The sequence below is a fragment of the Polychytrium aggregatum genome (genome assembly GCF_025602895.1).
Source record: "Polychytrium aggregatum strain JEL109 chromosome Unknown BJ171scaffold_13, whole genome shotgun sequence".
NCBI classification, from domain to species: domain Eukaryota; kingdom Fungi; phylum Chytridiomycota; class Chytridiomycetes; order Polychytriales; genus Polychytrium; species Polychytrium aggregatum.
Genome location: NW_026516215.1, coordinates 767,258 through 791,981, shown reverse-complemented (window position 1 = coordinate 791,981; position 24,724 = coordinate 767,258). Strand labels below are relative to the sequence as shown.

The 24,724-nt window shown below is 58.8% G+C and overlaps 7 protein-coding genes across 7 annotated transcripts; 1 reads left to right on the top strand and 6 right to left on the bottom strand.

Annotated features, from left to right (window-relative positions):
• Window positions 1–2,187: 2,187 nt before the first annotated feature.
• BJ171DRAFT_55222 (uncharacterized protein) lies at window positions 2,188–5,238 on the top strand (the record flags this gene model as incomplete). Its single annotated transcript, XM_053113056.1, has 2 exons — window positions 2,188–2,914; window positions 3,267–5,238. Coding segments are annotated over 2 exons (2,439 nt in total), but the record flags the coding sequence as incomplete, so codon positions are not given.
• Window positions 5,239–8,308: 3,070 nt separating this feature from the next.
• BJ171DRAFT_473938 (kinase-like domain-containing protein) lies at window positions 8,309–9,269 on the bottom strand (the record flags this gene model as incomplete). Its single annotated transcript, XM_053108720.1, has 2 exons — window positions 8,309–8,331; window positions 8,438–9,269. The coding sequence occupies 2 exons, from the start codon at window positions 9,267–9,269 to the stop codon at window positions 8,309–8,311; spliced, it is 855 nt and encodes a 284-aa protein (XP_052968009.1).
• Window positions 9,270–9,839: 570 nt separating this feature from the next.
• Window positions 9,840–12,872, bottom strand: BJ171DRAFT_458068 (SWIRM domain-containing protein; the record flags this gene model as incomplete). Its single annotated transcript, XM_053108368.1, has 4 exons — window positions 12,386–12,872; window positions 11,484–11,842; window positions 10,606–11,360; window positions 9,840–10,431 (listed from the first exon to the last, which is right to left on the bottom strand). The coding sequence occupies exons 1-4, from the start codon at window positions 12,735–12,737 to the stop codon at window positions 9,840–9,842; spliced, it is 2,058 nt and encodes a 685-aa protein (XP_052968008.1). The 5' UTR covers window positions 12,738–12,872.
• Window positions 12,873–12,967: 95 nt separating this feature from the next.
• On the bottom strand, window positions 12,968–17,470 carry BJ171DRAFT_500128 (WD40-repeat-containing domain protein). Its single transcript, XM_053110552.1, has 10 exons — window positions 17,275–17,470; window positions 16,898–16,957; window positions 16,344–16,438; window positions 15,953–16,039; window positions 15,715–15,836; window positions 14,714–15,564; window positions 14,362–14,552; window positions 14,115–14,231; window positions 13,562–13,920; window positions 12,968–13,286 (listed from the first exon to the last, which is right to left on the bottom strand). The coding sequence occupies exons 1-10, from the start codon at window positions 17,316–17,318 to the stop codon at window positions 13,161–13,163; spliced, it is 2,052 nt and encodes a 683-aa protein (XP_052968007.1). The 5' UTR covers window positions 17,319–17,470; the 3' UTR covers window positions 12,968–13,160.
• Window positions 17,471–17,959: 489 nt separating this feature from the next.
• Window positions 17,960–19,104, bottom strand: BJ171DRAFT_500126 (uncharacterized protein). The gene is made up of 4 exons (XM_053110551.1): window positions 18,835–19,104; window positions 18,585–18,677; window positions 18,442–18,488; window positions 17,960–18,260 (listed from the first exon to the last, which is right to left on the bottom strand). Exons 1-4 carry the CDS (start codon window positions 19,014–19,016, stop codon window positions 18,127–18,129), a joined length of 456 nt encoding a protein of 151 aa, XP_052968006.1. The 5' UTR covers window positions 19,017–19,104; the 3' UTR covers window positions 17,960–18,126.
• A 200-nt stretch (window positions 19,105–19,304) lies between these two features.
• On the bottom strand, window positions 19,305–20,517 carry BJ171DRAFT_500125 (prolyl 4-hydroxylase). Its single transcript, XM_053110550.1, has one exon. The coding sequence runs from the start codon at window positions 20,433–20,435 to the stop codon at window positions 19,365–19,367; it is 1,071 nt and encodes a 356-aa protein (XP_052968005.1). The 5' UTR covers window positions 20,436–20,517; the 3' UTR covers window positions 19,305–19,364.
• A 73-nt stretch (window positions 20,518–20,590) lies between these two features.
• On the bottom strand, window positions 20,591–23,057 carry BJ171DRAFT_55173 (tankyrase). Its single transcript, XM_053113051.1, has 6 exons — window positions 22,166–23,057; window positions 22,023–22,073; window positions 21,711–21,768; window positions 21,483–21,608; window positions 21,082–21,168; window positions 20,591–20,952 (listed from the first exon to the last, which is right to left on the bottom strand). The coding sequence occupies exons 1-6, from the start codon at window positions 23,050–23,052 to the stop codon at window positions 20,911–20,913; spliced, it is 1,251 nt and encodes a 416-aa protein (XP_052968004.1). The 5' UTR covers window positions 23,053–23,057; the 3' UTR covers window positions 20,591–20,910.
• Window positions 23,058–24,724: the final 1,667 nt, after the last annotated feature.

Below are 24,724 nucleotides of genomic sequence, written 5' to 3'. Positions count from 1 at the left end.
CCACTCAGCAGACCCGCCGCTCGTCCGCGCCGATTGGTGTGGTCCCGAGCCTGGCCCATCCATGTCTGCCAAGGCCGAGCATTTCCAAGCATCGCCGAGCATCGTCGGGCATCATCGGGCATCGCCAGCAGGGCAAGCCCGACCCCCTCCCACGAGAGCAAGAGACATGTCCACGCAGCAGCCCGGCAGAAAAAAGGGATGCACAGGCGGTTGGTGCGTCGCGACCGCAGTGGAGCCGAGCGAGCCGGCGCCAAAACGATGTCCTGGGGATCCGTGGCGATCTTGTCTCGAGCCGGGCCGAGTTGTCGAGTTGCGCTGCATGTGCTGCATGTCCTGCTGGTGCTGCTTGTGTGGTGCTTTGTGCTGCTGAACACTTCCGACTCGCTTTCCATCAACATCAACATCGATACCACACCAACACCAACACCACACCACACCAACATCGAGGCCGCGCCCGCTCTCGCCTGTTTCGCGCCGATGGCACTGTCCTTGGCCTCGAGCTGTCTCTGCCACCAAATGAAATGTCCAGGCTCCCACGGACAGCGATGCAGGCAAGCCCGCCAGAACAGTCCCGGCCAAACACAGAGGCCATGGCCGTGCGGATCGGGTCCGGCCATGACGATTTTGCTTGGTGCAGTTCCATGCGAGCGCGGCCAATGCAGCGCGGACGCCCTATCTCGCAGGCACATCTCTTGATCCTCGTCTCGTCGTTAGATATCGCCTGATTGTGTGATTCGCCCAGGACCCTTTTTGTTCCGAGGCCCGCCGTCATGATCATCTCCCTTGCTGGCCAAGGGGACAGGCGGGCGACGCTGGCGAGCCAGGCAAGACCGCAGCCGATCCCATGTGTCGGGGACCTTTCTCGTTTGCCATGTGCACAGCGGGTGTGCGCCCGGATGACCTTTGACCTTTGGCTTGACCGGCGGGCCGCTGCGTCTTGATGGTACTCGCATGTCTCGGCCATGCCTCGCTGGTTACTTGGCCATGCCTCGGCCGTGCTTCGCCGTGCCTTGACTATGCCTTGACTATGCCTCGGCCATGTCTTGCCCAGCATCATCTCCATCTCCATCGCTCGCGATAGGACCGTTCCCCACATTTGACTTCCCAAGTCTTCTCTGCACATGGCCTCGTCCATACACTCCACAGCCCAGCAAGCGCATGGCCTGGGGCCGCTCCCATGACGACCGCCAGGGCTGCCGCGGCCTGGCCAAGGCGGTCCCCCCTTGCTTGTCTGTCCCTCCCCCGCCACCACCGCACCGGTTCAGCAGGCCGAGTACAGACCGCCCTCTCCCCTTAACGCTGCCCCGTGGCCGATCGCTGGTTGGTATTCCGGCGGCGGCCCTGCACCACATGACGCTGTGCGTGGCAGGGGGAGGCCCTTTGTTGGTTTAGGCGATTTGCGTCTGCGACAGCGACCGATGTCTGCAGAGCCTGTCTCTGGCGCTGCCTCTGGTGCTGCGTCTGGTGCGGTGGTGGATGGGCGTTTCACATCTGCATCTGCATCTGGATCTGGATCTGGATCTGGATCTGGATCTGCATCTGGATCTGCATCTGCATGCAGCTTCAGCACAACCAGCCATCTCAAACACAGCAAGGCGCCTGGCACAGTCTCGGACACACGGCCGCCCTGGGCAGCTGGACGATCCAAGGCGCCCAGCCAGCACACATGACCCCAGCCCAAGGGCGCGCAGCAACGCGCTCAGCCAAGGACTGTGCGCGGCCCGACCAGTCGCCCACCCCCCTCGGCGCTCGGCGCAGTCCCAATTGAGTTTCCAAAGCTGGCGCGATGGTGGAGGACATGTCGATTGCCTTGATCGGCTGGGCTGCAGGAACACATCCGCGAGCCACTATCGCCAAGGTGCAAGCGACAGCCGCAATGCGATTCAGTCGCCCACAGTTTGCCCACAGTTCGCCAACACTTCTCCCGCAGTTCGCAGTTCGCCAAACACTTGGCCTTCAGCTCGCTCATGGTACACCCGCCTTGTCCCCTTCGTCGCAGCACAGGAGCGGCACCGACAAAACTTGCTCGGCCGCTTCTGCTGAAACCACAGGCCGGCTGTCCATGCGCACCCGCTCGACAGTCCAAATCGGCCGCTGGATTCTCGCTCGTCCAACATCTGGAATCCGATCGGCCTCGAGTGGTGCTCCTCCTGCTCCTGGCTACTCCCCCCTTCGCCTCGCTCGCCCTCAGCGCCGCTTCCGCCATCGCAGAAGGCGCTCTCCTGCCGCTCGCCCGTCCGCTCGTCGCCTCGGTTGCACCTGCCCAGAACGCACGAACCCACGCCCATTAACGGCCTGCTCTCTGGACTGGGCCGCTTTGCCCTTTTTCGCATCCCCTTCATTGTCCTTGGCCGGCTTCGACTCGAGGGGATCACTCTCCCTTTCCCGGCTCTGCTTCTATTTATTTGTGGCTTCGCTCCCGCCCCCTCCCCGTCGCCGCCGCCGTCGCCAGTTCCTGTCTGTTCCTGTGGTCTTGACTCCCGCCCTCGCGGTCTTGCTCCGTTCACCAAGTCTCCTCCCAGCAACTTCACAGCCCCAGCGATGGATGCCTCCACTCAACGCCCGCCGGCCGTCCAGCGAACCAACTCCGTGTCCTCCAATCGGTCAAGCGACTCGCTCTTCCCGCTGGACGATTACATGTCGCCCAACACCGACTCGCACTCGGTCTATGTCAATGAAATCCTCAGCAACCCGTCCAAGCTGGCGCCGTTGCAGGGCCAGTACCAGGGATACCCGCAAAACACCGGCGACCTCGGCACCTCGGCGTTATCCAATCCGTATCAGCAGCAGCCTACGCAGTATCCTGCCCCTTACCAACAGTCGCAGCAGTCCGCCCCGGTCCTGGCCCGATCCAACAGCACCAGCAGCCGGATCTCGGCCAATGTCAAGCGCGTCCCGTCAAAAGCCAGCCGAGGTGAGGGCACATGCAAATGGCTCGCTTGGGTTGGGTCCGGATATGGGTCCGGATATGGGCCCGGATCTGGGTTCGGGTCTCGTGCGGGGAAGGTGGCTTTGGCTTGTCGCCTTTTTTTCTCTTGCGCATACATGGGAGATGCTGCGTTGGCGTGCTTCGCTTGCTGTGGCTGCTAGTGCGGCTGCAAGCCACTGCAAAGGAGCAAGACAAGACCCTGGTGGTCCATATGGTGTGGGCTGGACCCGCTCGCCACCGATGGCCACCAGCGTCTGGTCCAGGCCCAGATCGCGCGCTCGTATCGTTCGCTGGCACCGGGTGCTTCTCATTCTGATCCTGATTTTGTCGTCTGCAGCGGCATCGCAACGGCCCGCCACCCCTCCCAGCGGTCGAGTAACCCCGCAGGGCATGGCCATCAACTCGATGCTCGCCGAGCTCGACATCCTCGAAACCAGCAGCCAGCAGGGCATGTCTCCTGCGGCACCCTCAGAGCCCTCGCCGCCCCGGCCAGAGACACCTACTCGCATCAGCTCCGTCAATGCCAATTCGTCGTCTGCAAGCCGCTCAGGCCTCACCTACGTCGGTCCGACATTGGCGTCGCTGATGCCTGCCGCCATTCGCTCGGCCTACATGGGCAAGCTCTCGAATGCCCGGACCCAGTCGTCCGGCTCCAGCGTCTGGAAGCGCCGGTTCTTTGTCATCCACAACTACCGGGTCTACGTCTTCCGCTCGCACCAGGCCTCCGAGACGGCCATCAGCTTTATCCAGATCAACAACAACACTTCGGTCTACCCGTGTATGGGCGACAGCTCCATGTGTCTCAACGTCCAGACCGAAGCTCCCCGCATGGGCCACGACGGCCAGCGACCAGCCACAGCGTCCGAGCGTGCTGAGCGTCTTTGGACGTTGCAGTTCACCGAGCGCGACGAATATGTGATCTGGCTCGAGATTCTGCGGTCGCTAGCGCAGACCTATCCGTCCCCGGACTTTTCCGAGGTGGCCCCGCGAGCGGCCGACTCGGTCCCGGCACCAGTCTCTGTCGCTGCGATCCCGCCGGCCCTGTCCATCGTTGTGCCCTCCTCGGTCTCGGCTGCACCCTATTCGGCTGCACCCTACTCGGTAGCGCCTTACTCGGCCGGCATCACCCCGACCTCTGCCCTCCCTCTGGAGCGCTCCCGAAGTGCTGGCGCGGCTCTTGCCCAGTACTATGGCCCACCCACCCCACAAACGGTGACCCCGCAGCCCTCGGCGTCGCTCTACCAACAAGCCAACGCCTCGGTCAGCAGCTTTTCCAGCACCGCCTATGCCACCAATCCCGTCCCGTACTCCCTGGCTGATGCCTCTGCTGGCCGCGGCACTCCCAGCAGCTTCGCGTCGATCCCGGCGGGTCCGTCGTATCCACCAAGTGCCGCCGTCCCGATCCAGTCGGCCTACGCCAGAGCTATCCCAAGCCCGTCGCCAAGCGTCTACGCGACCTCGGCTGCCGACTCGGCCCCAATCTCGCCGCCGCAGTTCTCGTCCTCGTACACACGGCCCTCTGCAATGCCCGCCGGTGCTGGTGCCGGTGCCGGCGTCGGTGCGGCCCTGGCGCGATCCAACTCTGTCAGCTCGTCTCAGTTCCCGCCTGCGACTCGCTCAAAGTCTCTGTCGTCGGCCAGCAGCCAGTATCAAGAGTTTTACATCCCCGTCCCTCCTTCGCAGAAGCGCGCGGCTGCCGCCGCCGCCACCGAGGGCTCGTCGCCGAGCAGCATCGCCACCTCCATCTCTAATACCCAAGTGTCCCGCCTCTCGGTCTACACGTCCTCCTCCGCCGGCACCGGTGCCGCGGGCTCTGTCCGGCTGCCCTTTGCGAGCCCGCTGCATGACGATTTTGCGACTCCCGCGACTCCCATCACGCCGTCCGGCAGTTTCCCGACCCCTGCGCTGCCGCCGGCCGCACCCCTGCCCCGGCTCGAGAACAACATCTTTGCGACCAACGCCAACAACAAGAAAAAGAAGCAAGCCATGCAGACCAAGATCCAGATCGAGTCGCTCATGCCGATTGCCGTGCCGATGGGTCGTATCTGATGTGTCGCTCGCAAGCGGGCACACAAGCAGGCGCAAGAAAGGAAGCAGGAAGGTCGGCCGAGGGGCCACCCCGGAGCGAGGGAGGATGCGAGATTTGACGGGAGCAAATACCATGTGGTGAATTTGTGTGTGTCCAGCCATCCCTCCTGCTTGTATATCTGCTGGCACAGCCTCGCCTTCCTGTTTCGCCTTCCCGTCCTCCCCTCCATGCCCTGCCGCCGTGTTGTCAAAGCCGTCGTGCTGCCAAGTTACCGTGTCATGCTGTCCTGCTGTCAAGTTGTCTTGCCTGCCCGTGTTTCGTTTGTCGTCTCGTTTTGGGAGCAGAGAAGCTCACCTAATCTATTGGCCATGTCCTCATGACACTTGCGGAGTCTGAATTTTGCATCTTTAGGCAGTGCGCCTCGCTTTGGATCCTTCTCCTCCTTCCTCCTCCTCCTCCCTCCTCCCTCTACTTCAGTGCTACGCTATATATACATAAACTCTCTCGTGAAAGCTCGCAATAGCCGCATGTGTGACCTTGATGTGTGGAATCCTGTGTTTGCGGATCGATACCGACTTCTCATCTATTTATCCATCCGATCGCCGCCGCCTCCCCCCACATCGCCTATCCAGCACACTCTCGACATTCGCTGTGGTTGTGTGGTGGTACTGCTCCTGGATCCCTGAATCTTTACCGTGGGGCATTCTCCTCACGCAGCAAACTGGAGTGGGCCTTTTGTCGGGTGCAAATCGATACTTGACTGGGATTCTGGCGCTCGTATTCTTTACCACCATATCACTGCCAATTGATTGCCTTCTGTGCAAAGGAGGGCTTCTCTGGACGCCATCGAATGAGGGACACCACGTCGGCTTCCTGTATGGGTCAGGGACCCACTCTACTCGGACACTTTGACCATTGTGTGCTATAGCGGCAACTCCCAGTTTGCACTCGACCATATGGACATCGAGATCCTGTTTCGAGTGTGCAAGTGGGTCAGATCATTCCTGATTTCCAAGGTGTCTCCTGAAATTTGACGACGGAGGTGATGCTTTGGCTCAGCCAAAGAACCCGAGCCACCCTTTTGATTTGGCAGCCTCTTCGGCCTTCCTTGCTTCCTCGGCTATCCTTGCTGCCTCTGTCTTGCGAGCTGCTTCTGCCCTTCTGGCTGCATCCTCAGTCCTTCTTGCTTCCTTGATGAGCATGGCCTGTTCTTGGGCAAGTATGGCACTTTCCTCGTTGAAGTTCATAACCTCGGGACTTGCCATGAAGTCGGCAGCACGCGCTTGGCTCTCGGGAACAGGTGAGTTGCTGAGGTAAGTGGCAAAGGCGATTTGGGTCTCGGGGGTGTTGAGGTAGATAGGCTGAGGATGGTACGTACGGAAGGTCAGTCAAAGTTGATGCGAGAGTGGTGAGAAAGCGATGCGGGCTTACCAGGACCACCATTGGGCGGTACGGGGACTCGGACGTCCACAAGACTGCAAATCGAGAGCCCAAGTCGCAACGACCAAGGTACTGGGGCAGCTTGATGAGTTGATGGCAATGACGAGCCCACTGGTATGAATTGCGCCAATCGATTACGCTCCACTCGGGAGAGAGACTGGAACCGGGTGCTGCAACAAAGTCAGATGGGCCTTTGGAGGTGTGAGCAAATTTACCGCCTTGACCGGCCCAGACAATGTGCTTGTGGGTATCGTCTCGCGACAGGATCGAAGTGCCGTCAGGTGAGATGGCGACCGAGTTGACCCACCCCAAGTGCCCCTCGAGACTTGATTTCAGCTGCCCCGTGGCGGCGTCCCAGACCTTGACGGTATTGTCACGAGAGCCAGAGACAACCCATTTGCCGTCGGGCGAGATCGCCAAGGAGCTCACCCATCTCGTGTGCCCCTCCAGCGTTTGCCTCAAGCTGCAGGTGACCGTGTCCCAAATCTTGATCCTATTGCCATCATCGTTATTGACAATTGCAACAAACGTGCCGTCTGGCGCAGTCGCTGATCGATAGACTTCCTTGCTGTGATACGCAAAGATATCCTTGAATTCTCCGGTGTTGGCGTCCAGATGCTTGATGGCACAGTCAGCCTGGATGGCCACGATCGTTCTGCCATCGGCCGAAATGGTTATCGCGGTCACATTTGAGTGTCCCGTCAATGTTTTCCTCGCCTTCCCTTTGGCGATATCCCACAGCTTGATGGTGCCGTCGCTACCTCTCGAGGCAAACCAGGTTCCATCGGGTGAAACAGCGACAGAGGTCACCGCACCGACATGTCCCTCGATTGATGTATCCGGACAGTCCCAGGTCTTCCTGAAGCCAAACGTGACCAGGAACGGGATCTTGTCCTCCAGTCGGGTCGAAAACGCCTTGTATATCGCCGTTTCCTTTGGTGTGAATGCATATCCTGTGTTATACACTTGCGGTGCGCTCTTGCTAATTGGATCGGCAAACTCTCGGATGAATCGATGGATATCCCTGACCAGTTCTTTCGTGGCATCATCAAACATTTGGCCCGGTGACTTCACGACTGCATCCTCAAGCAAGCCAGCCTGCTTGGACAGCTCCGGGATGGTGCCGATGAGCGAACCAACTTCGAGCCAGAAAAATATATGACTCGATAAGAAGCGGGTCAGGGAATCTGCCAAGCCGGAGGAGCGATACTGTCTCCAGGCATGACGGTCTTGCGCGCCGTCCATCAAGCACCACACAAAGTGTGTGATCCAATGCGCGACGCTGTATCGAAGCGATGGTGTGATCTTGGCCTTGACTCGGTCCTTGAGGTCGGATATCTTGTCATGAAAGTCGTAAATGTCGCAGATGTTGATCACTGGCTCGTGCGAGAGGATCGACAGCAGGCACTGTGAGGCGAATGCCATGTGAAACTTTGCGGAAACATGGTACGGTTCATTGACGGACTCTTCCCCTATCAAATAGGCAGCTATTGGCTTGTGTTTCTGGGCCATATCCGCCGAGTTGCCCTCCATGTCGTTGCCCAGGTTGCCGACATTGAGGACGGGCCCGAGCTCCCTGATGCACCGGCGGACGACTCGAATGTCAACCCCAAAGAGCTCAGCGATCAGACGGATGGTCAGGGGAGGCTGGGACGTAGCTATCGCCGAGATTAGAACCGTGATTTGCGGCTGGTGGCGGGACGAGGTATAGACACGGGTGAAGGCATTTCGATACTGTTCTCGATCGCCACCACCCGCAATCGCAAACCAGAGCTCGTATTCGTCATCGATTTCTTCGTCCGAATCAAAGTTATCTTCGCCGTCAAGGTTCAACAACGAGAGCGCAATGGTTTGGTCCTTGACAGGGGCAGGATCGAGCTCTCGTGTGGCCGATGGACGGTGATCCGATGTTAACGGATGGGACAGAGTCGATCTGGAGACGTGTATCTCTCGGTTGTGCTGGGATGAATCAGAATGCCGGGCATCAACGAGCACAGTAGCAAATTGCCCCTCGACTTGCTGTAGATAACGATCGGAACGATGGAGAATGGCAAGGGTCTCGGAAAACTTGGGTCGCTCGGCGGGGTCCTGGTGCCAGCAGCGCTCGATGAGGGCACGAATATCGTCAGGGATTCCTTCGAGCTGCTTGGGCCGGTGATTTCGAAGAACTTGAGACTCAATAACCCTCTCCCTCATCGGCTGGCCATCGGCGGTGACCCAGATGGGCCTGCAGTCGTTGAGGACCTCGTATATGGTGATGCCAAAGGCATAGACATCGGTGGCCTTTGACGATCCAACTGGATTATCGTCATCGAGCATTTCCGGTGCCATATACTCGAGAGTGCCGCCCGTCGGCTGGTCGCGGCGGGTTCGGTTGGCGGTGGCCGATGTGTGTTTCGTCTTGGACAAGCCAAAGTCATTCACAACGGCACTGAAAGATCGATCGAGCAGCACATTGAGAGACTTGAGGTCGCCGTGGACAATGTTGCCGTGGAGATATGCCATGCCAGAGGCGATTTCGTAGAGGAGCCGGATCTTCTCGCCAAGGGGGCGTGGAGGGGTTGCTGTCGAGATGTGGCGATGGAGAGTGCCGTTGGGCATGAACGGCGAGACCATGAAGGGCTTGGTTGCGGTATCGCAAGCACCGAGGAGTGGAAGGACATGAGGGTGACTGAGTCTGTGCCAGATGCCAATCTCACGACCAAAGTCGGCGAGTTCATTCTGGTTGTAGCCTCGATAGAGCTGCTTGACGGCGACAGGGGCGCCATAGTATGAGGCAGTGAAAACCTCGCCAAAGCCACCGACTGCCAAGGGGTTGGCCGACCGGTCGGTGATGGCATCCTCGGGGATGTACCACTGCTTCTCGGCCATGGGGAGGAGATTGGGATCAGTTTGGAGGCCGCGGGACGGAGGACGGACAAGGGAGGGCGATCGGGGAAGACACTCAGGCCGTTTGGCGGTTGGGCAGGGCGGTCGCTTTGTGTTCCGTCCTGCGATTGCTCGGATTGCAGAGCGTACTGAATTCGATCATAATGCAAGTTGAAAAACAATGGGCGCATCGTCTCATCCAGACAAAGCACTCGGCCAAGAGTGACCAAGTTCTTGGGTATTCGTCCCATACAGTCAACCCGAGACTCCAATATCTCTACAAGCCAAGCTACGCGAGCCCAGACAGCCCCCAGGAACATCCAACAAACATCTCGCCTTGCTCATGGAGCAGCCGCCATGAACGACAGATGTCGCCCCACACCCTTGCGCTCAATGTTCTGCAGAATTGCGAATCTGTATTGAGTGGCTGAGGGGCTTTCTCCCTTGCCCTCCCTCTGCGCCTCTCCTCCGACAAGCCCGGCCTGCGCCAGTGGTTCTGGTTGGCAAGCTGTTCGCTTGACATGGGTTTCAAGCCGTCTGCCCACTTCACGTGTGAATGTCCATTACCTTGCCTCAAAGACTAATGAGGGTACTCTTGGACGGACTGGGGACCTCGATCGGCTGCTGGTCGATTGCATCTGCAGACGTTGCCGAGCCAGCCACATACTCGGGAACAAAGGTCTCGGGTCCATTTGCCGCCGCTCCAGCATCCTTGGCCGGCGCGCTGGCATCGTGGTCAGCTTCGACATTTGCGCCTGAGCCGGCGACAGCACCTGCGCTGACAGAAGCATGTCCTGCAGTCGCAACCCCCGCGCTGCTTTGGTGGTGGTGGCTGGCTGATCGTGCGTGTGCCTGGACTTGGGCTTCGTGCTGTAGCTGGGCTCGCTTGAGAGCCAGGCGGTCGATGAAGAGCTGATGTCGCTCCTTCTCGATCTCGCGACGCTCCTGCTCGAGGATCGCCTCGAGCTCTTCAAAGTGCTTGAGCTTCTGCTCCATCTTCTTGGCTTGGAGTTCGATGAGCTGGATGATCGAGCGCGTGGCTTCCCGCTCCTGCTGTTCCGAGAGCATCTTGGCCTTGACGGCGGCAGCGCTGAGAGCCACCGTGGCTGCCTTTTCAAGGTTCTCCTTGCCGCTTGCAGCGGAAGCGGTAGCGGTGACACTGGCGCTGGCTGTGGGTGCCTCCGACGGAACTGGTGCTGCGGGAGCTGGCGTCTCAGACTGGGTCTGTGTCGGGGCCTTGCCGCCATCGCCGTCGGTCTCCATCTCATCGGCCGGGGCAGGCTTGACCTCCGCTTGGCTTTCGACCGAGGCTTTGATTTGCTTCAGCTCCTTGAGCGACCGCTGTGCAGCCGCAGCCACAACCTGGGGGTTGACAGTGCTGGCCAGGAAGGCTGTCAGGGACAGAACCGGGTTGTCGGCCGGCCCGACGGGGACGCGCTGGTACTGCAGCGGACCCAGCTCGCTCATTTTGACATTGTTGTAAGGATCCTCGATGGGCAGCCCGATGAACTTGAGGACACACTGGCTGCGGGTCTTGGTGCCGACGTGCTCGGCAATCTTGTTCCAGTCTTCGTCGTAGAGCTCAAGACCTTCCAGCAGCAAAAGCACTTCCTGATCCGTCCATTCATCCAACGGCTCGCCGTCGCTGCGTCGATCCTCGAGCTTGACAAACTCGCTCGAGACAGCCGTGGATGTGAACCGGCCCTCCAGATAGCAGCTCGAGCACACGTCCAGCGACGGCGTCTTGGTGTTGTGGTACCTGACCCGAGTGCAGTCCGAGCCGCACGTTGTGCATGAATGCTTGGATCGCTTGGCTTCGCCTGCGCTGCCAGCACCGGCGCCGGGCGTGGCCGACTCATCGCCGGTCTCGGACTTTCGCTTTGCCGGAATCGACTCGAACGAGTTTTTGGCCAGTCCGGCTGTTCGCAGGCTTTCCTCGGCCGCGGCCTTGGGCTTGTTGGCGCCCTCCGGCACGGCCTTGGATATCGGTGCATATGGAGCAAACGGCTGCAGGCCGCGCGGCGTTTCGGCCGTCACTCGGAAATGTCCGGTGAAGCTCGGCGCCAGGTTGACGGGGCGAGATTCAGGATCGGCCTAGAGCCGACCAACAAGTCGGCATGTGCATGGAGATGTGTCGGTTCGGAAGGGCATGATCAGTACAGCCGTACAAGAGTCTGACGAGCTGGCTGGATGATATCGCCGATCGGATCGACCTACCTGGTAGTTGATCAAGCCCCACTGCTCCAGGAAGGCATGCACCCGGATGATGGCACAGACATCGCCGGCCAAGTTGCGGCGGCAGGCTGTGACGGTCAGGTACTCGGTCGGGTTTAGACGAGAGGCGTTGACCATAAAGTCGCGATAGTCCTTGTAGATCATCGGGGTTTTGCTCTTATTCCGGCCGTTGAAGAACTCGGGCAGGGCCTTTCGCTCAATGTCGTCGATCCTCGAGAGCGAGAACCAGGCGGCGTAGCTGGGGATGATGATTTCGTGGAGCTGCGGGACCAGGGCTGCCTTGGGGGCTGAAGTTGCTGCCTCGCTTGGATCCACCAGTCTGACTTTGAAGCTGCCGTTGGCTACGGTTGGGATGGATGGACAGATGGATAGATGGACAGATGGATAGATGGAAAAGGAGGCAGAGTAGTTGGCGAAGCGGGTTAGCCGAGCTTTGGAGGGCGAGAGTTGAGTTCATCATTCGGGGCGATCGGGGGCAACCCGAGCGATGCACGATTGGATCCAGAGAATCAAACATCCGGGGGGGGGGAACATGCTGGCCTCGCTCAGAGCAGCCCCTGGACAGCTTCAAACACGAGACATGTACAGAGCGGAGCCAGGCAGATCGTCGAACGACCGCTTCCACCTCCCGCCGGACCGGCGAGATCGATCTGATGGATCGGCCTCGTAGATCAAAGGCATAGGTCCAGACCAGAGCCTAAACTACGGCTTAAAACAGAGCCAAACCAAAGCGAAAGCCCTGGATCGCACCCAGATCTCGCCTCCCCTTTGGCTCCGAATGCAGTCGCATTGATCTGACGAGCGCCTTTCTGATCCGATCTGATCCGACCTGATCAAGCACAGATCGCGGCAGAATAGAGAGGACGGAGAGTAGGGCGTCTTACCAGACGGATCGGCATCTTTGGAGGATGGATCTGCCCCGTTCACGTCCCCGGTCATGGCATTGTCGGCATCGACGCCGTCGCCATCCTCGTCGCCTTCGATATCGCCTTGCTTCCCGTCGGGATGGCTGGCGCCGTTGGGCCCGTTCTTTCCGGTGTGCTCGTCTCCATTGTCGCCCCCGTAGGCATCGTCACCATCGGCGTCACCGTCACTGCGACGGTGCGAACGGGTGGCTCGGCGACTGGATGGCGGGTGGACTGGATCGTCGCCGCCGTCGTCGTGGGTGGGTGATACGTCCTCCATGGGATCGTCCTCGGCTGGAGACGAGGGGTTTGTATCTTCGCGTGGGCTCATGTCGGTCTGCGGCAGTGGGCTGGCTGGCCGGCTTGCTGGCAGGCAGGCAGGCAGGCAGGCTGGCTGGATAGATGGATGCGCAGAGGCAAGTCGGTGCTGCCTTCGTCGTCGGTCGGTCGCTTGCTGCACTGATCGTTTCCAGGACGAGGGCGAGACGAGGGCGAGACGCGGGCGAGAGCAGCCGCACACACACACACGCAAATGGACACTCGAGCCGGCTCGAGCCGGCCGCACTGACCAGCCGTCCTGGTTACAAATCGTATTTCGATGGGCTGGAGGAACATGATGGTGGAAGCAGAGCGCACTCAGCAACGGGGAGGGGGACACACAGCTGGCCGCGGGTGGGGCAAGGGAATTGTGAAATGGCATGTGTGGGGTTGTCAAGGCGACGATTTTTGGCTGTTGAGGAGCAGGGTGGTGGTTTCACGTCATCTCCATGACCTTGATGATTCCGCGAGAGTTGGCCGACAGCAGAATATCGGGCGAGTTTCGTTTCCAGCAGACGGAGCTGACAAACTGGTTGGGGTCTTCCTCAGGCACCTCCTCGCCCTGTGGCTGGCCCAGCATGTTTGGGTGCGGAACGGAATCCCATCACCCCCCAATCGGACAAGCCCAGGGAGCGATCGAGCCCAGGAAGAACGGGCAGGTCAGAATCGCAGTTATCCAAAACTCATGATGCCAATGCTGCAAGGCGGCTGCGGGACGGATATCCACATCGATGCTCAACAACTGGTGCGTCAGAGCAGCCACTCCAGCCCAATCCAGTCCACTCCAGTCCAGTCCATTCATCGAGTGCACAAACACGGGGTTGATGGGTCACTTACGGATATAGAATCGATCGAGTTTCCGAATTTGTGCACAATCACAGGCTTCGGCAGCGAGTGGAAGTAGGTGTAGACGCAGTTTGCCTCGCTGCCACACGAGATAAACTCGCCCGTTGAGTTGATACTGAGACCGACAAAGTTCTTTTCGTTGAGATGGCCCGAGAACGTCCGGATGCACTTGGATGCGCCCGAGTTGACAGAGTCTCGAATATTCCACATCCGTAGCGTGCAATCCGTCGAGGCTGATACCAATTCGTTTTTGTTCAAGTACTTGACATAGGACACAGCCTTGCGATGCCCCCGGAAGATGTGGAGGGCTCGATCGGACTTGCGCAGATCATAGTAGTGGACGTGATGATCTGCACAGGACGTTTCGGGCAGCACCGATGCAGGCGACAGCGTCAGGACGAGGCAACCAAGATGTGTCGTCCCATCGCCGAATCTGATGCTGACAGGCTCCACTCTACTGCTACACCCATCGAGCCATGTCTGTCCCAGTATCGACGCACGCACTCTCCTGACGGCACCAGTGCAAGCCCAGTTGCAACCCTACCCGCTGAGCCAAAGGCGATTTCATGTGAAGCTCCGGGGTTGAACTTGACTGAGCAAACATTGGCCTTGGCCTCGAGCGTCAAGACTGAGGAGCGCTCATTCATGGACCAGATTTTCACTGGCATGAAAGATTCGATAGTAGCGCGATTAGTTGCCTGCGCGACATCTCGCAGGCCTGATTCAACTGCATCCAGGGGGGAACTTTATATCGCTCAGACACGACACTCGACCGCAGACTGTAGACTTACCTCGAGTGTCGTCTCCGCCACTGGCGATCCGCAGCGGATCCATGGAGCTAAAGTCGACCGTCCAAGCGCGCTTCTCGTGTTCGTCAAGGGAGTGGACCGACTGGCCTGTGGCGGTATCCCAGATGGTAATGACACCATCATAGTCGGATGCTGCTAGCGACGACTTGAAATACGAGTTCCACGAAAGGCAGCTTCATAGGGCGGACCAGCAGACCAGCAGACCAGCGGACCAGCGAACAAGCAGCACGGTAAGTGTGAGCCAGCGCGGGCGGGCCTACGTCGTCGCGGCTCCACCCTTCCCCACAGCCAACCACGTCCAATGCACACCCCTGCTTGCCCAGGGAGCCCTCACCTGATCTTGGACTTGCAGCCAATATCTCGTATCGGGTATTTTGGGATATACTCAATGTCATCCCGTCGGCTGATGTACGTTGGCTCGGTCGGGATGGCCACCTCTCGGTGCCGCGGCAGTCCATCCATCACATCCAAATCAAGGTACGGAGCAGAAACTGAGTACGGTCGGGTAATAAAGTTGTCCCGGCGCTGGTACGTATAGGTCTTGATGACGTCTTCATAGTCGTATATCTTGAGCTTCTTGGTAACCCCGGCCGTCGCAAAGAATTCGTCATCTTTATCAAACTCGATCGACGACACAATCGATGTCGTGGTGATGCTCGAGTCGGCGTAGTTCAGGAGATACAACAGCCGGAATCGAGAGACTCGCGAGAAGCTGTTGAGGGTGTTGGCAAACGAGTCCACAAACCGATCCACTCGAGTTGTCAGGTCGGTCGCAGCCGGCTGGGAGCCTGGCGGGGGCTCGTTCCGATGGCCAAAGTAGTATTCTTGCAGATCCTCAAAGTGGTACTGCACCTTCATGCCCTGCTTCTCTGCCATCCGCTCGATGCTTGCTGGCAGACTGACTGCGGTTTGCTTGTCGATTTCCTTGGAAGGCGGCTCCTCCGTCTCCTCTATTTTACGCTTCTTTGTTCGTTCATGTGCGTCGGACGGCCGTGTCGACGACGATGTCGCAGCAGCGTCGCTCTCGGGGACGTTCGTCGGGACTCGCGCTGGAGTTGCTGGCTGGGCCGTTGCTGTTGTAGGCGCAGCACCATGCAGGCGCTTGCTCAGCTCGCTTGACTGGGACTCGACATACGACAGGTCGTCGGTGAGACAGCCAATTTGCTGCTGCAGCCTCTTGAGCTCCTGTATGACGCACCACGATCGCCGCCGCAGTCAGTAGCCATCGATCCTTCCAGCGCAGCACAGATCCGCAATGCCGGCGACTGCACAGAGCCAAGACTTCGAGGCTGTGCCCATGGCCAGGGGTTGCAAGTCTGCGGTAGCCGCTCTAACCTGCTCTTTGACAACAATCGTTCGCTTCAGAAAGTCTCGAGTAAGAGCCAGGGCGACTTCTTTGCTGTTCTGGACGATCTTTGCCCGGCGGTCGACCAAGCTAGTCATCAGGTCGGTGATTCCTGTAGAACGCCGCATAGATTGGGATGAGTGTGGTGCTGGCTCGTTGGGGCACCGGGTTGCTGTCCTTTGCCACTACATGGCTCTGCCCCATCCACAGCGTCGATAACGCACATACCCTGTAGCGAAAGCGCCGAGGGATCAATCAACTTTGACGGAGAGGCGGTCGTTGATGGGGCTTGCGATTCCGTGATGAGCTTGTTTACTGGATCGATGTGGGCCCGATGCAATCCAGCGATAGTCGTTTCGTACGGAGGCAAGGCACGGTACAGGCAGGATGGGGCGAGGTGGCATGCACACCCAGCCCAGCCAGAGCGAGAATGCGGCATCAGAAACGATCCCAGGTGCCATGGCCGACACGGGAGATCTGGTAAGGAAGCTGATATTCGATTCATAGTGCACACAGGCCGATCCTGACTGCCGGGCACTGTGGGCTCGAGGCGCTGCTGCATGGATGAGGGGCTCCGGCTTGGCGCAGTGCCGGCAACATCACCTCGCCGCCGACTTACATGAAAAGTTGGGATATATCTCTTCGACGCCGACCGGCTGTTTGCAGATGGGACATTCGAGACGGTAATCGAGTTGCGACCGGATGCAGCGATGACTGAGGTTGTCGAGACAGGGACGAAATGAGTCTGGATGATCAAGGGCTCCGCGGAGGACGGGGGGGAACGAGAGCCGCTGGCAGAGACCATGCGGACAGACCGACGAGCGGATGGCGAGCCAGTGGCGAGCCGAGGACGCAAGGCAGCCAGAGAGCAATCGAGCTGGACATTGGTATCGCCAGGGAAGGCCCAGAGCAGCCACACAAGAAAAAGCACCAAAGGCAACAACTACCGAGCCGGAGGAGCCGAATGACTCGATGACTCGATGACTCGATGGCTCGATTGCCCGGAGGCGGGGGAGTCGGGACGCATCCGACCTGAGCGATACCGATCGCCCCGACTTCATCTTCGTCTTGCCGGCGACGGATCAAGTCGCTCGTCGATCGCCCATCGATCGCCCATCCCTCACCGACATCGCGGGGTTGGGTGAGTCACTAAAGCCGCACCCCCCGACTAACCAGAAGCTGTGTCCGCATTTTGTCATGTAGGCTTCGCTGATTGTCCCCAGGCATATTTTGCTGTGGCGACGATAGGGGAGGGAGATTGAAGGCCGGCGGCAGAGTGTCCACGGTCAGTTATCCAAAGTGGGCAAGCGCGAGCCACGAACCATAGGCCCATCCAGACCGCCGGCTGATGGCAGGGGCCTGATTGTTTCCAAGGCAACAGCGATCCAACGGACGGGAGCAGAGGAGGCAAGTGTCGTCGACGAGCAGGGAGGGTGGTTGCCGAAGCAAAGGCAATGATCCTGCAAGACCATCGGAACGATGCTGCCGGCTCATCGAGCCTTTACGAGCCGAGGCTGTTTACAGCAGGAGGTGGTAACGACGGCTATTACCACTGCGAGATGCTCTCTTCAGGTGGGGCGATCGAGGGCTCCATGGTATGGCCTGTGGAAGAAAAGGAGGTCGGGCAAGCAGAGGGCCGCAGAGACGGAGGTCAGGGCCAGGCCAGGCTGGAGAGCGGGCACGCTTTCCCTTTTGGCTTTGCCAGGAGCCACATAGCGCCTGTGGTCGCGGTCGGACGCTCTGAACTCGACCAGACCAGACCAGACCAGACCAGACCAGACCGGCGATGAGCCGTCGATCCAGCAGCCCTCCTCCTCCTCCCTCGTCCGGCTCGCAGCCCAGATACATGGGACACACAATGGCACTACGCGGCGCCGGTTGACATATCGTATTCGACTGCGTGTGCTGTTGAATCCCCTGGGCAAGCAGCGACTTGCTTTTTCAAAAGAAACGGGACGCTACCCATTCCATGAACATGTAGTATGTGATGGCTTGCGTCAAGCGAAGCCATAAGAATAAATCAAATCACCTGGCAGCCTCTGAGTGAAGACCGCCGGTCGCTCTCCGGTATCCACAGTCGACATGCACACTGGTCTCGGAGTGTCAGCGGTGAATGGTGCTGTTAGACACACTGGATGAGGACGTATCGCCGCATCACAGAATAGTCATTTCCAGGGTGCGATGGTATTTGGCTGCAAATTGTTCGGTCAATGACCAAAAACCAAGGAGTCCCTCTTTTTTTTTCTGGATTGACTTTAATAATCAACTTTCTTCCAGTACAATCCACCCACGCAGCTGGAGCCCATCGAACACAACTTTTTTCTTTTTTTTTGTTTTGGATTCGGACCTTCGGAGCGATTGCGGACTATCGATCGTTTCAGGAAAGCAGGCATATCGGCGGCTCAGATATCGGCAGTGACAGTGGCGTACTTTTCGGCCAGGCTGATGAGACTGGCAGCCGCAGCCTTGAATTGCTGCTTCTGAGAGTCCGTGGGCTTGACGCTGGAGGGAACGATGTTGCAGCCCTGGTTGGCCACTAGAGTTTGGACAGATAGACGGAGGACGGAGCATGGGTGGCATTGAGTGAACGGGTCAGCAACTGGCAAAGGCCGATGTGAGCGGCTGCAGGTGTTGCTCAAACAACAGATCCACAGCGACTGGACTGCCATCTGCACGCAGCCGAGGCCCGGTCATTGTGCTATCGGATTGCTGCTTACCATTGCACCACGAAAAGTCAGGGGTTTCGATCGCAATTTGGGTATCCCTGTTGGCATATACGCCAGAGATGAGGATCGGTACAGCATCGAGCAAGTATCCACTGCACTCAGCACCCAGAAGCACCACAGCAATCAACACGTACAAATGGTAAATATCTTCGCCGCCGACGGGCTCTTCGCGAGGGAGAGCTCTGAAGTTCTGGACAATGCTGTTGGTGAGGCTAGTCACCTCCAGGCTGGAAGTGGAAGAGGCAAGGCAGCAATCAGTACAGACGGACGAGCAAGCCGAATGTGTCTGGAGACCATTCAAGCAAGGCATCAAGCGAGTGCGAGAGCGGGACCACGACGGTGGTGACGACGGTGGTGAAGACGGTGACGATAGTTCGGACTTACACCGAGATCTCGGGAGGGCTTTGGAGGACCTTGTATTCGGCATTGGGCCCGCTGCCGCCGGTCTTGATGTGATGTTGGATCTGGACGCCGCCGCTTTCATCGAGGTCGATGATGACGAGCCGGCGCGGGGTGGGGGCGACGAAGCCGCCGACGACACCTTCGGTGAGAGTGATTCGGGACATTGGATAGGCAATTACGGAGGGTGGGATGCGATGCGATGGGTGCGATGGACAGCAGGCAAGATGGATGGGAGAGAAGCCGGATGGCCTCTGGCCAAGAAATAGAGCGCCGCCAAGGGCCTGGACAGGCCGGGCAGGCAGACAAGCGATCCGCATGACCACGGGGGCGTGGCGACACTGGGCCGGGTCCTGAGGGCTGGTCGAGGGCGCCTGTCCATGCAGATGACCATGCCAGCAGCGACGACGGCCAAGTTCTTTGCAAAGCGCAATTGGGGTCGGCTCGAGCAGCGTGCTTGGGAATGGGATCAATCTATTGCACGCACTCGATCGCATCCGGTCAGCATCGGCGCTTCAGAACCACGCCACCTTGCGCTCGGGATCGACATCGGCCTCATCCCGGGGCTCGGATCCATAAACCCGTGGAGCGAGCGATCCACTGGCGAGATATCGGTCCAGTAGCGGCAAATACCGTCCATACGCCCTGGCGATGATCTCGGCATCTCGAAAGTGTTGCTCGAGCAGCAGATCGTGCAGGTGCCCGGCCGGATGGCTTTCGACAATGGACCGAGCCCATTCATCGGCGTAGACGAGCTTGAGGATGTGATTGCGGTGTGTCGGATACATGAGATACTCCCACGCTTCGTCGCCATCGGGATCGGTGGGCTCGGACGGGGGATCTTTTGGATATGGGCTGGGCTCGTCTGTGGTGATCCAGGTGGTGAAGCACAGCCTGGAGTTGGCTGTCGACGGGAGCACCCGATGCAGGCACCATGCCGACGAGAACAACACAAGCCGGCCCAGCCTTGGCTCGATATCGACAACTGCACCAGGAAAGGGATACACTCGGATCGAGCCACCGTCGGGGCTCTGGTAGTCCTCGTTGAGGTACATGATTGCCGTCACGGCGCGATGGTCGATCGAGGCGTCGGTGTCGAAATGGAGCGGAAAGCATGCTCCTCGTCCAAAGTTGATCTGGGCCTTGACGGTCTGCCGTGCCAGGCGTCGCTCGTTGTCGGGGAACAGCAGGGGCTGCAGCACCCGGATCAGATCGCCCGAGTCCGAGAACCGGGCCAGTTGCGGCAGCTTGTGGGCAACGGCAGCATTGGACAGATCGAACTCGCCGATGCCGTGCTTGGGGATCAGGGTCGAGGATCCGTCCTTCTTCACCAGGATGGTCGAGTTGGCCGTCAGTAGAGCAGTGTTGTCGATGGCGGCGTTGACGAGTTCATCTCGAAACGTCAGCAAATCCTGGCTGGGGAGGGCGTCGTCGACAACGGCATAGCCGTGCGTCCGCAATCTGCGACCGACTGTGGGCGGTAAGTTCCATTGGAGGGAGCCGGACGACGTCGATGTGGAGAGCAGGCGATGCGCAAGGACTCGCAGGGCGAGCTGGGCCGGGACTGCCCTCGAACGCAGCAACATCGGAATTGGGGAATGGTTGGGAGAAGCGATGCTGGTTTGATTGAGGGAGCGAGCCACTCAGCCCAGAAGGAGGAAATGGAGCTGCTGATTGCAGCAGAGTGGCGGATCGCTACAGCCAATCCAATAAAAAGCAGGTTTTGGTCGTTGGACAAATACGTTATCGCGCCGGGTATGACTATTCAGTGACGGAGTTCTGCATGTAAATCAAGGACGCTTTCTCGCACAGATGGCTCCCTGCAAGCGAATGGCACCACCCAGGCGACAGCGATTCAAGCGACTCGATCTCCAGGTGTGCTCACAGTGCCGGGAAGCCAAGTGATTCGAGAAGGCCGAGTATCTTGATGTCGGTACACGCATTCTTCTGAATCGGCTGTAGATATCCCACTCCGCCGAATGGATCGGCACAGCCGGTGAATCAACGACGGATTTCCAGGTTGCGACATCAGCGTGGTCTGCCCAGCCCGACGACAGACACTCAACACACCACCCGAACCGGGAAAAAGGCCTGGACGAGGTCCTAGCATTGCAGTTCAGCACTAGGGATCAGCGGTGGTGCGGATCGTATGTCCACAGAAGAGTCTCCAGAACCTCAGAGTTCGTGGATATGATGTCTGCTCGACCGCTCGCCAAAAGTCCCACAACATACCTCCGAGGGGAACCGGTTGGTGGTCAGGATGATGAACTTGAAGTTCTCGACGTATCGCTGATGGAAGCACTCGCGCTTGTACTGATCCTGGTGCATCAGGCAGAGACGATGGCATTAGTGGATTCAATTCAGGGGACGAGCCCCCATTATCAGCCCCCGCAGCACTGACACTGATCCGAGAACTTCCATGGCAACGAAATGCAGAGGGAGGTAGTCTTCGAGATATCGTTGGGGGAACGGAAGCGGATCGAATAACCCAAGGGGATACTGGATGGGAAGCGCACAACCAAGCGGGATAATGGATGGGAAACACACAACCAAGATAAAGCGACAGACAACCAGGCAGCAGGACTACTTGATTGGATGGAAAGGAGAGTGTCAGACCATTTTCGACGACTCACCCCGTCTCCCTTGCGACACAAACTGAGGTACTTTTCGTTCTGCAGGATGCTGCGGGACACAATGGAGGCGTACAGATCCTTCTCAACCCGGTTGAAGTACTCTGGGATGGACTTGGAGACATCGACCTTGGGGCACACCCGCGCCAAAAGTCAGTCGAGAACCAGAGACCAGCATGAGATCGGAGCAACTTTTCCGATGCGAAAGGTCTGTCGAGCCGATAACACTACCTCGCAAATGTCGATCACCAGAGGCTTGCCGTATCGAATGGATCCAATGACTGCGATGCTGGCAAGGTTTCGTGGGACCCAGGACGTTCGCACCCAGAATCAGCATCGATGGGGTGCCGCGTTTGGCCAGTGGTGATGGGTTTGGGTGAGCCATCCTCATTCGCACGATATTATCCGACGCCATTGGGCACAAGCAAACACCATCCCGTGCTGCACAATGCTATGAACTATCGGATGCAGCGTTATGGTGCTGGGTGACGCCAGACACTCGCATTCGATGTCGATAATATCGCCCGTAGAATCGGTGCTTACCGGATCTTTTCGGCATCCATGTGCTGTGGATTCAATACCTGCAAGATATTGCTGAGAACGTCGCGCCGTCCTCGTTAGCTCTTGGGCACACATCCTCTTCAGGATGCCGAGTGAGTCCGACAGAGGCGAGGGCCCACACCGACCTGTCTGCATATCTAAGAAATACGGCGGACCGTCCCGAGGGATCAACGACCAGGGGCCATTGTCCGTTGCTCTTCAGGACCTCGCCTCTCGGATCGGGCTTCAGCAGCAACCCTTCGAGCTGCTTGATGTTGCATTTGATACCCTTTTCGGGGGCAGCTTGGCCCGGCGGGGCTCCGGTCTGCTCGGCATCGGTTTGTTGCTGCAGCTCGATCTTTTCTTTGCATGCACTAAGGGCATCTCCGGCCTTTTTGGCAGCAGCCCGGGCATGGTCAAGCTTGTCTTCGTATTCGTGGATGGCGGTTTTGATGATGGAGAGATCCTTGCCTTCGCTCATGAGCAGATCGTGCTCGTTGATGCGGATATTGAGCTGGCAGTATACATAGGACAGCTCTTGTTGGGCCATGGCATGTGCCTTTTGAGCGTCCTCCAGCGCCTGGTTCAATTGGGACATTTGAGTTGCGCGCTTCTCGATCAATTCTTTCTGCTTGAGCTGCTTGACACCTTCGAGTTTTTGAAGAAGGGCATCGGTCTTGGAAAGGTCCCATTCCTGGACAATCTTGCCGATCTCGGGAAGACACGGCATCTTGAGACACGCTTGGCCCTCTTCGTCTGGAATTCGGGGGTCGCCGCCGAGGTCAAGGATAAGCCTGACGGCGTCGATGTGCCCACCAAAGATGGCGCGATACAGCGGTGTCCGCTTGAACTGGCACTGGCGGTTGATGTCGGCGCCATAGTCATAGAGAAGCCTGATGCAGTCGCATTGCCCGCCTGCAGCGGCCTCGCTGATGGGGGTATTTCCGCTCTTGTCGCAAAAGTCATAAAAGATCTTTCCTTCCTCAAGCAGCTTCTTGAGCAGGTCGGTTTGGCCGTCAAAGGCGCCTTCCATCAGATCATGCTCACGTTTAATCTTTTCTTTGCGGGCGCGGACCAGCTCTTCCTCGCGCTGGCGTTCCTTTTCCAGCATCCGGCGCTCAAAGGCCACCTGTTCGGCATAGGCCTTCTTTTCCATTTCCCTGACTTGTTTCTCGTACTCGACCCGCTTCTGCTCCAGCTTACGTGCATGTACCCGCTGCATGAACGTGAGGATCTTGCGAGCGGCGTCCTTCCTCTTGGCCTCGGTCTCCTGAAGGGCGGCGACCGAGGGCAAGGCATTTGGAGCAGGACTGGCAGCAGCAGTAGTATCCTTTTTTGATCCGGGTTTGCCCTTTGGCTTCTTTGCAGCATCCTTCTTTTCAGCGACCGGTTTCTTTGCAGCCGCGGGGGCCGGCTTGGTGACGGCCGGGGTGGGCTTTGACGGAGCCACCGCAGGGGCTTTGGCTTTCTTCTCGCGCATGGCCGCAGCCGAGTGATGGGGCAGATTCAGGACACGACAGATCGGGAAAAGTTGTGGATGTTCGCCAGGGTTGCGCACGCTCAAGTGCCGGGCTGGGCAGAGAGAAAGAGAGAGAGAGGCCACCAATCTAGGCAGCGCTGGTCTGGGGGTACATTCCAGTAGTCCGAGCAGATCGTCATCGAGCGGCTTGCTCGACACCGAGGACGAGGAAGTAGCGTGGGAATCACCCCCGATTGCCGACCCTTGCCAGGGCAGGACACCAGAGCCGGGAAAACAGGCCGGTGGCTGTGCTCGTCCGAAGAGAGCGACAAGGCGCACGGGGCCTGCGGGCCAGGAAGAACCTTCGGGGAGCTGGAGAACAATGGCAAGGACAGGGCGCGCCACGACGCGGTCTTGTGCAAGCTGGCACAGAACGGGTTCTGGGTGCTGCGCAGACACTGACTGCGTGGCGCTGTTTGACGCGCAGCCAACTCAAGGGTGGCAGGCCCCGTGGCTTCGGGTGCCCGATTCGGCAGCGCGATTCAGCAGCACGATCTCGCCGATTGAGCCAGCGGCAGCGTGTCTGGAAATCTCCCGGCTGGTTGGGCTCGACAGCGCAGACGCAGCTCGACAACGCAGACGCAGCTCGACAACGCAGACGCAGCTCTGCAATCCCGATCCAAGGCCAGCCAGCCAGGCCATACATATGGACCTATCCAGCGCCGTCGGAGGGTCTTGGCGGCACCGGGTCTGATCGAGCTCGCTGCACTGGGATCAGCCAAGACACAGCCGCCGTTCAGTTCGTAATGCTCAGCTCAGTTTGTAATGCTCAACTCAGTTTGTAATCCCCTCAACTCTGCTCAACTCAAGCACACACGCCACAGACACAGACACAGAACAGACATGGGCGCTGTTCGGCTCGTGCTTCTGGTCGTTGGTTTCTGCAATACACCGTGCTGAATATCATGCCATACCATACCAATGTTGTATCAGATCATACTGAGCACCCGGCCAAGAGCAGCCAAGCTGGTCATATCGTTTCCCTGGACGTCTGTCCCAACAAGATCTCACCGGCCAGTCCATCACAACAGTGCGAGCGCCGCCGACGTCGTCCAGCCAGGCGGCCGATCAACATCGCCCAGGGCACACAAGCCACACAAGCCACACAGTCCAGCTGCCCGTTGGAGTGTCGCGGTTCAATAAGGGCGACTTTACTCGACTCGGGCGTGGCCAGGACCCTTTGTCG